The sequence below is a fragment of the Poecilia reticulata genome, chromosome 2, assembly GCF_904066995.2.
Source record: "Poecilia reticulata chromosome 2, P_reticulata-male-v2, whole genome shotgun sequence".
In the NCBI taxonomy this organism is placed as follows: Eukaryota; Metazoa; Chordata; class Actinopteri; order Cyprinodontiformes; family Poeciliidae; genus Poecilia; species Poecilia reticulata.
In genome coordinates, this window is record NC_088831.1 from 15,931,124 (window position 1) to 15,941,224 (window position 10,101).

General features: G+C 42.3%; 1 protein-coding gene across 2 annotated transcripts in view; it reads left to right on the plus strand.

The window, feature by feature from the left end:
* Nucleotides 1-8,722, plus strand: part of cntnap5a (contactin associated protein family member 5a) — a 173,030-nt gene extending 164,308 nt beyond the window's left edge. For both annotated transcript variants that reach the window (XM_008438481.3, XM_081598493.1), the window contains exon 24: nt 4,955-8,722. In XM_008438481.3, coding sequence (XP_008436703.3) covers nt 4,955-5,148 — 194 coding nt within the window. In that variant the 3' untranslated portion in view covers nt 5,149-8,722. The remainder of the gene's footprint in view (nt 1-4,954) is intronic.
* The last annotated feature ends 1,379 nt before the right edge of the window (nt 8,723-10,101 follow it).

Consider the following 10,101-nt stretch of genomic DNA (forward strand, 5'->3'; position numbering starts at 1 on the left):
ATTGGCTCCACCACAGAACCTAACATCCACAGCCTGCCTTATCCTTGCTGCTTAGAGTACAGAAAATCAGCAGCAAGGAGAATGAATGGCCAATCCTCGATTGGCTGCTTTGCAAACGTCAACCAATGGTGTGTCAAGTAGCGTTGCTCCAAGATATTTCTGCTTTCCATCGCATTTTTTCCAAATATCTTTCATTTTAAGATACTGAATAATAGTATTTTAGAGTTATGCTCCATAGGAAAAAATCCACCCCAGTGGTTTGGTTGAGGTAGATCTACAGCATTCATGAATGACTGCAACAAGTCATAGTGAAAGTATCAGACTGGTGAACATCAACATTCATCTCACAGGCAAGACGTTTACAGAGGCTTTCTTTGGTGCACATCCTTAAAAACACAGTGGTTTTAACACGGTGGTGTACTAACACACCTAACGAACTCAGATCAATAGCTGCTGTTTGACCCAGACCACTGGCCTTGAGAGGTCTGTGTCATTGCCTTGGAAATAAATGCAAACACACACAAGCAAAAGGAGGCACCTCAAACCTGTTGACATCCTAACCTCATCAACTCAGGAGGGAGATCTGGAAAAAACATGGCTGATGACTGAGGTCACCGAGGTCACTAACACAACAACAGAACAGCCACAAACAAGTTGAGATCTGTGTGTGTGTGTGTGGTGTGTCTGCCGCCCAGCGCAGCAAGGACAGCTCTGACTTTTCAGTGTCACAGTGCAGCACATCAGTGACACAGTTGACCTTTACTTCATTGACCTCAGTCTGGACAAAAACAAAACAAAAACAAAACAAACAAACTGAACAGTGACATCACCCATCTAACAGGTGAAGATAGTTTCTTTACATATCTAACTTTTGGAAAAGTAATGACACATTGACGTCCTGATTGAAGAAATGTGGTTTGTAAGCAGCAGGTTTAACTGTGATACTGAGTTTAACTTCAAAACCCACAGATGTACCGTAGGATTGAGTCCTGGAGTGGAGACCAACCGGACCGCTCCATGGCCTGTCCTCTTGGACCACTCCGTTGTTGTCAACAGTGTAACGTGTATTAGTCTTGTTTCAGCCAGCTGACAGGCACATTGTCTATTGGGACAAATAGACAACTGGAAAAGTCTCCCAACCCCCCTGACTCTTTATCCATATTCCCCTTAAACCGTAGAAACTGTATGATGAATTACTTTTGCAGTTTTTATTTTATTTTTTTTAAATGGCATAGAGACTGAAGTGAAAATAAATTGTAAATTTTATGATGCACAAACTCTCACAAGTTACATGAGTTACAGAACATTTTCAAACAAGAGGGGGTAACACTTTATTTGAAGGGGTGTGCTTAAGACTGACATGACACTGTCATAAACATGACATAACACCTGTCATGAACATGAAGAAGTCTTTATGAATGTTTATGAATGTTGTCATGAAGTGTAATTCGGTAAATAATGACACTTTTAATGCAAAGTTGCTCCAAAAATTGCATTGAAAGTCCATTAAAAGTGCCAACTTTGCGTGTTTTTGTAAATTATGATAATTTAATCCAAAGTTGGCATTTTTAATGGACTTTCAATGCAACTTTTAGAGCAACTTTGCATTAAAAGTGTCATTATTTACCGAATGACACTTCAGGACAACTGTCATAAACATTCATAAAGACTTCTTCATGTTCATGACAGGTGCTATGTCAGTCTTATGCACACCCCTTCAAATAAAGTGTTACCCAAGAGGGTAATGGAATCCGTAGCCAGAAGGGAATTTCTGTGCAGCACACTTTCCTGACAGTCGGTGAAAGGAGCTGTCTGATTCTTCAACAGACAAAAGACAAGTGCTTCAAAGATTCCTTTTTCAAAGAAAGAAGACGATTCTTTAAGGGAGTCCGTTGGGTCGTACCCATATGTCAAACAGCAACACTCAGTTGTACTAATTAGAAAGCATTTTAGTAAATTATGACATAAGATCATTGATGTAAGAGCCTAATATGATCAAAACTATGCAGCAGGTGTTCAAAATTTGCAACTAGTAATCATAATAGTTGAAAAAATATTCTGCATAAAATCTTTTTCTTTTAATTAGTTGGTGTAAAAACATACAAGCCCAGTTAATCACTGTAATAACCGTAGATTAACTGTGGAGCTTAACGTGGTGGAATGCGTGTTGCTCTGCAGAGCTTCAGGACGCCTCTCTCATCTCTCCTTGGCCTTATAACCTTTTCAGACGAGCACAGGGAAAATTGCTTTGGCGAAGACAAAGGAAGCTTTTCTCCCCTGTTCATCAGTGCCCTTTGTGAGGATTCCTGCATATCAGTTTTCTACTTCTCAGCACACTGTGAGCTGCTTTAAAGCTGCATTTTACTGCTCTTGCTCCAGCAGCACTGACCAGCTTCACATGAAGCATTATTTTTTAAGAGGCGTGCTCGTCTTAAATTAAAGGTGGAGAAGGTTGAAATGGACACCTGACTCCAAAACTTTGGCTTCATTGTTTTTTTTATTTTCTATGAGCTCTTCTGGTCTTTATTTCCACTTACTTTTCTTCACTTTATCCCTTTTGCAGAGACTTTGTTAAATTTCACAAACAGCAGGGTGAAGGTCACAGTGCCGCAGTGTTTGTTTGCTTATTAAATGGAAACTGATTTCACAATTATCAGCTGAGAAAAAGGTTAAATCAAGTCACTTCTACCTGTTTAAGTTAGGAATATACATGAAGCCGGTAAGAGCCAGAACGTTTGTATATTAGATGAGTGTGAAGACATTGGACGTTTTTCTTTGTACTTCAAATTAGAGCTGAGAAAATGAACATTTCCTCTTTCACACAGTGTTTCTTGAGCCCAGTTTCCAGGCAACAACCCGTGAGTCCATGTTACAGATCTGCCTCGTGTTTATCAAAAAGACATGAAAGTGTGACTAACCTGCTCACTGACCTTGCCCAGGAAGACAAAAACAATGTTTCTCACTCATTTCTAAAGCTCCCTTTAAACAGAGGATAAGGTAAAGGCAGAATTAATTTGAGGAGGTTTAGTACGAGGTTGTGTTTTATTTCAGGCGCCTGACGCTTTATTGTCTCAACCTGCTAACAGGCGGTGTTGCTGAATGTGTGACATGTGAACATTAAGTTGCTCTTTTTGCCCCGGATGTGGTTAAATAATCCTCAGCGCTCCATGCAGCAGTAGACTTCAGGGAGGAACAAAGTTGCTCCTGCTATCTTCTAAAATCGTATCTGTTTTTGTTTCTCTAAATCTAAAGTGAAATCACAGCACAAATATGAAAAAAGCACAGTATTTAAAGGATGTGAATACTTTCAGAATCAACAATAACTTGATCAGCGATGCGTGAAAAACATGTCAGTCCATATTTGATCAGCGTTCCTTGTAAAAAAAAAAAAAAGGAAAAAAGAACTGGACACTTTCATTTCTTTCGGATAAAACACAGCAGGCTGGGAACGGCTTATTCCTTTTGTTCAAACTGAACCACAGTGAATCACCCTCACGAAAGCACGGAAGACATAGAAATAGCTTTTATATAAATCCAAGCTCTATTGTTGACATGAAAAAGTAAATATACAAATGAAAATATGCTGTATTCATGCACTCACTCGCTCATTCATGCGTTCATTTATTCTGAACGCCGTCTTTGGGACGTAGTGGTTGACCTACATTGTTACTGTAGATTTATGTTCTGTCACATTAGCGTAGTTCATTCACAATAACAACTTCAGACCTGTTATTAAAATGTAAAAGTTAATTTTGATAAGTCTGGATTACGCGGAGATTAAGCCCCATGTAGAACATTTGCACTCTGGTTCACCCTCTACAGAGAAATCAATAATTGATGTTTTTTGCTGTTTCTGTAAATCTGTGGGCTTAAAGCTGCTGCCCTGTATTTCTATGGTGTGTGAAGACCCAAAGCTTCACATTTAAAAATAAACATTTATTTTTTCCAACTGGCCTAAGTGACCTGGTGAAGCTTCAGGGCATTAGCTGCAGAATATTGGCTTTTACACAACTAGTTTCCATTGAAAACACTCTATATCAGTCACTTTTAGCCTGAAATGCCACCAGCGAATGCATAAGGATGCTAATGTTGCTGCCATAGTGAGGCAGCATTGCTGCTTGCATTCTGAATAAAAGCAAACGTTTCCAAATAAAACCAGCATGTTCTGGTTTACATGTAGAAGTGAAACTCGGTTCATTATGCAGGACGTCCAAAGAGCCAGATGTGACCCAGATCTGATCTAGAACAGTTCAAGCCTTTCAGGTAAGATATCTAAAATGTGACGCTTCCTGGAATCAAATCAATTGAAAGACTTGCTCTGTTTATACTAAAATACAGACTGTCTGGAGTTTATATAACTTTGCTATTTACATCGATTGAAAAAAAAAAAGATGAAATGCTACGTCTATTGGTAGATCTGTTCTGAAAGGTTTCCTCTGGCTCAGGACCAGACTGCTGCAGGTCACAGACGACACGGCTCTTAATCCATATCTCCACAACTGAAAAGACCAAAAAAAACTCCCTTTGATATATGGAGTCCGGTTTGTTTTGCTTAAACATCCTTTGAGTTTCAAAGAGAAAAAAAATTTCCAAGCATTTCCAGCAGAGCAAAACCCTGACCATCAAACTTCCCTTCATTGGCATTTCATCTAAAACGGAACCTAAACACAGAGCGGCTCAGATCTGAGTCTGTTTTATAGGATCTGGAAAGAGATGAAACAGAAAACAAAAGGTGTTGATAAGCTGCCACGGCTTTAGGGATCCAGGTGGCTCCTTTATGAATGATTCACTGTGTTCGGTGGTGAACATGGGAATGTGGGAATGCTGCGACTGTCTGTGTTCTGAGCGCTGGATGCTTTTTTTGTTCTGGAAGCTGAAAGTCTTCCTGCCTCCAGGCATGACTTTCAACCTCCTGTCATCATCCTCTAATGCTCCCTCCCCGCTGTGCTCTCAGGTGTGGTCACAGCGGTCGTCTTCATTGCCGTGTGTGCTCTGGCTGTGATAAGCCGCCTCCTGTATCAGCAGCGGCGGGCGAAGAGGAGCAGCGGCATGAAAGAGGAGCACAGACACAGCACGTACACAGACTACAGGACTGAGCTGCACCTCCACAACTCCGTCAGGGACAACGTGAAGGAGTACTACATCTGAGCGCAGCGTGCAGCCTGCGCCACAAAACGTACCTCTCTCTGGCAAAGGACTTCACAGGTGGACACGCTGCTGCAGGATCGACCCATCCCGGTGCCCTGGAAGCTCCCAGGAACACTGCAAGCACCTGCAGCCTGCCGCCCGCCCTCTCAACGCTCCTCTACAAGCTAGTGGCTGAATCTTTGCAGCTGTTAGTGTAATTTGATGTTGGTGAAATTGTCAGAATCAAGCTGCTGTGATTTCTGTCATTGAAAACTGTGTAAAGCATAAGATGAATGTCCTTCAGGGCTTGACAGAAGGACGGTGTGAGCACAGGGAGCAGAAGCTGCTGCCCAGCCTAAACGAACACAACTCGACCCGTTCAGTGTGAGAGTCTGGCCTTCTCCCGGGGGGGATGGGCGACGCACTGAGCCGGACGTGGAGACGAGAAGCTGGAGATCGGGCCTGTAAGATATGCGTGCATTCGCTGCTGTAATCGTTTTTCTTTTTTCTTTTTTCTTTTTTTTTCCCCCCCAGTGGTGGTGAATGTTGTAGAAAAAACAGGGACAAAACTGCCTAAACAGTATGAGTGCCTAATTTGCATATATCTTTTTTTGTTTTTTCAACAGTTAAGAGGTTTTCTTTTCATAGATATGCACCAGTGCAGTCACATTTGCATTTAATAGGGGCCTATTGTCACTTAGGTGTGCGACCAACACAGTAAAAGCTTGAGTCTCCCAGCCGTAAGCATCTTCTGCTTCCTGAACCCAAGCCAGGGGAGACGGTTTCTCTCACCGAGGGGTTTTTCCATTTCACCAGAGAAACGACACGCAAGCTAACAAACCTGAAAAGTTCCACATCTGGAACTGGATGGAGACCCGATGCCTCATTTATCAAACTCAGAAAGGGCTAACGATATGCAGAGATGTGGAAAAGCAAGCATGGCTTTGTGAAACTTTCTTCTATCGAACGTTAAATGGACAGACAACCTCACTCTCTAATTTTACATTTATTTATAAAGAAACAAAATGAATCTTGTTGCAGCTTAAATTTGGAAAAGCCCACATCCAATCCGTCCACAGACGGAGAAGATATTTTGCTCACACTCGGGCTGCAAGTCAAACTACATCCATTTATCGGTTTTATCAGAGCTCATTTTTTAATCATTACATTTCAAAGACACATAATCCAGCTTTATGTGGCTTTTCAGAGTTAAGTAAAGGTGAAGCAAACTGATGCAGGTGCTGCTGGACTTTGTGACACTCCACAGTTGACTTGTGTGTGAGAAACGATTCACATGACCAAACTGTTATGCACATTTAACCATCCCAGTTCTGATGAATGACCAAGTCTTTTGATTTTACAAATTACTTAAAGTTGCGCCACATAGCAAAAGGAAACTAAACCTGGCTGTTTCAGTCGCATTCTGACTGGTTTAGGGTGCAAACCTCCACATGAGCAGCGTTAGAGCTGCTGACCTAATGAGCTGACAGTGTGAGCTGCAGCATGTAGAGAGTGCCATCCCTGCCCGGAACGTTCCGCCGCTTCCTGTCAGGAGCTCGCAGCACCATGAAGCTGCACTCTCTGACCTTCAGGTGGCGTGCTGAGCTGTCACACTGCACACTAAAGCTGGGGGTTTGTAATTAGCCCTGCACTGGACAGGTAGTCAGAATAATGATGAAACCTTTTCACAGGTTCATGTAGCAGTCGGGAGTAAGGAGGCAGCACTGCCAGTTGAAAGCAATCCTTCACCATGGCATGGAATGGATGTTGTAGTTCAGTTCAGGAGCAATGAACATGTCCGAGGTCTTCTGACGATTATTACCAGGAACAAAAGCGATGACCTATACTTTCAGGTTCCAGGTGCTCAAGTGGGACATGGATTCACTGTGGAGGGAAGACAAGCCAGTGGCCAGAGGAGGATGTTCTGTGCACTGTTCCGCAAAAGAAACCTGCGATTCAGGAAAGATGTTCCTTTGCCAGGACCTACCAGAACATAGTAGCATCTTTAATAGGGAAGCTATTTCCTAAAAATCAATGACTTCTTTCTGCAGAATGTAATAAAAATCCTGAGTCAGAGGCAAAGTAGTGCAAGAAGTTAAAAACAGCCAACAAAGGCTTGAAAAAACTTCTTCTTTCATTCATCTTATTGTAATTAGCTGCCTACCAGTTGTCAGGAGCCCCGGAGCCCCGTTAAACGAGCAAACCTCCATGCACACTGGAACACATGAATCCTGATCTGTGTCTGGAAACCTGGGACAGTTTCCACGCTGTGCACAGGGATGTTTGATAAATGAGGCTTCGTCATTCCCTGCGAGTTCAAAGGCTCGTCTGTGGGAACTGTAGCACAAGCGTTCTAAAACTAACTGTTTAACGTTGCAGAAATAAGACGTGAATGTAAAGTGGCATTGCATTAATATAATCATGTGTAATCATGTGATGTGCACAGAACAAGTGGTGAGCTCTGCAGGCGACCAGGAGCCGCTCAGAGCCTCCGAGCGTGGCGGATGTGGCGACGGAGGCTTCGGGTGACACAAATGATCAGAATTTAAAATAACCAGCAGCAAAAATAACAACATCCCAACTTTTGTAATGACTTGCGTTTGAGGGAGATGGCCCACTGCAGTTTATCTGGGAGTGTCTGGCTGTGCACAGGTTTAATTTGTCTCTTACTTCACAATGCAAATCAGCAGAGCCAGAGCTTTCCGCAACCTGCAAAACAGCCAATCTGCTCGTTTTTCCATGCCCTCACTGACCTACACCAAGTGGTAGAATATGTTTCTGGTTTTCCAGTTGTATAATCTTTTTTTTTTTTTTTCCCTAAATGATACACTGGTAGAATATGTGCACACAATCTAAAAAAAAAAAAAAAAAAGCCCATCTGCACCAGGACATGTGATGCACAGGACATATTTAAAGCAACATTAGAGCTTGGATGGCAACTGCATTACTTTTTCTAGATGTATGCTTTGGGAGGGCAGGAGAAAGTTCTGATGCCAGAGGAAAAAGGATGTTACCCAAATTTTAAAAACTCAGCTTGTCTGGTTCCTGTCATTACCGCGCTGCTCTTTGGGCGTACGACTGTCTTTGTCAGCATCAGCTACGCTTTCAGCTCACCGGGCTAAATAAAGGTTAATCCCAAAGAAAAGCTACATTTACACGCCGACACGAATGCAACGACCTCTTGTTATTTTAGCATCTTTAAGACATTTTAAATCATCCTCTGGGGACTCGAAACGTGGTACAAACACTTGGGCGGGATGTGTTCCTCTGATTTAAGTTTTTGGACCAATGCACTGGTGGACTGGAGCTCCACAATGGCTTAGGTTGAAGTGAACGGGGTTGAGAAAAACAAGACAAGCATGATGAGTCTGCAGCCACTGGATCTCTCTGTGCATGTCCCACAAGTATCCCTCAAAGATGTGATAGTGCGCAGATTTCCTGTAACAGTGAATGAACACATACCTCTGAGTGTTTAGGTTATATTGCAATGGGTAATACATGTGGTCACTTCTTAATGATTTGTATAGCTGCAGTTTTATTAAGGATCTACTGTATAGATGTATAATTTAATAATAAAAATGAGTATATTACTAAACTTTGCTGCTTGGGTTCTTGCAAACACATTTCTGTTGCGGCAGTCTTTTACAGTCCGACACCGTCTCACCAGGATAATATCATGGCCTCTTATAAACACAACTCAATCCTTTGTAAAAGGAGCCACGTGCTTAGCTATTTTACACAAACGTACTACCGAGGAGATTCTTTTAATATTTTAAATAAGCAGTAATTATGTCATTCCTAGATGGTTTACATTACTTGAAACATTGATACATGTAGCTACCCCACACAATCCTCAGAAATAAAACAGGTTTAATGTAAATGAAGGAGTCTGTTGTAAACTCACTGCTACATGAGCACATATTTTGCTTTCTGATGATTTTAATGCTGCCCGTATTTTTAAATAAATGAACCGTGAGATGTAGAAGGACACGTTAAAGGTGCTTCTTTGATTTTGCACGGCTCTCTTTAGGTTCAACATAAGTCAGCCGGACTGAGGTCTGGACTTTGACTGAACCACTACGGCACGTAGGTCATTTTCTTCTTCAGCCGTTCTGTTGCAGATTTGCTGCTGAGTTTGAACAAAGCTTCGGCTGTCATGCCAGCGGACTCTGCTCGACTCTGGATGACTGCATTAGTTTGGTCTTGGAGTCGGATCAGTGGCTGTGACACCATCATGTCTGTGCTGATCTGCTGGGCTTGGCTCTCTTGGAAGATGATACTGTGCAGGCTTGTTGGACGTCTCTCATCTCATATCACAAACTCGTTCCTTTGTTGTTATTTTGCTGTCGTGATGAATTTTAACAATAATCTGGCACATGAGGCCTGCAGAGTCTGAGACAGAGCTTCTAAAATATCTCTTAGAATCTACAGACGTCAAGCTGAATTCACAAGTAGCAACTGATCTTTCTCACTGCAGGCTGATAGATTTAAAATTGTTTAGACCTAACCTTACAACCCTTCCCACTCTGATGGGCAGAAAGATTTTCTTAATTGCTGATGTCTTTCCTGCTTGGCATCGTGCTGACCTAAGCTTTTAGAAGAGCACCAAGCTGTTAAGACATCTGCTTTCATAACTACCCTCGTTCTTGCTGCTGATCAGGTAATCAGGTAATGCTGGCTGCTCTTTGCCTTCTTCATATTTCAGTGGCAGCACAAGGGAAAACAAAACCTCTGCAATTAGGCTCCATCTTGCCTGGTTGTTATTCTCGTGTAGCTCTGTAAATTGCTCAGGCTGCACCTCGCTTAGTGTCTGCTGACAACGGCTTTGAAAAGGACACAGTGGAGCATTATTAGACGAATCGAGCCCAGCTATCTTGACTTAACAGCCTCCCTGTCGTGTCAGTGAAAATATGACTGTGCCGCGAGACGCAACTATTGTTGCCACAGTTGTTAAAGACGTAAGAGTCGTATATT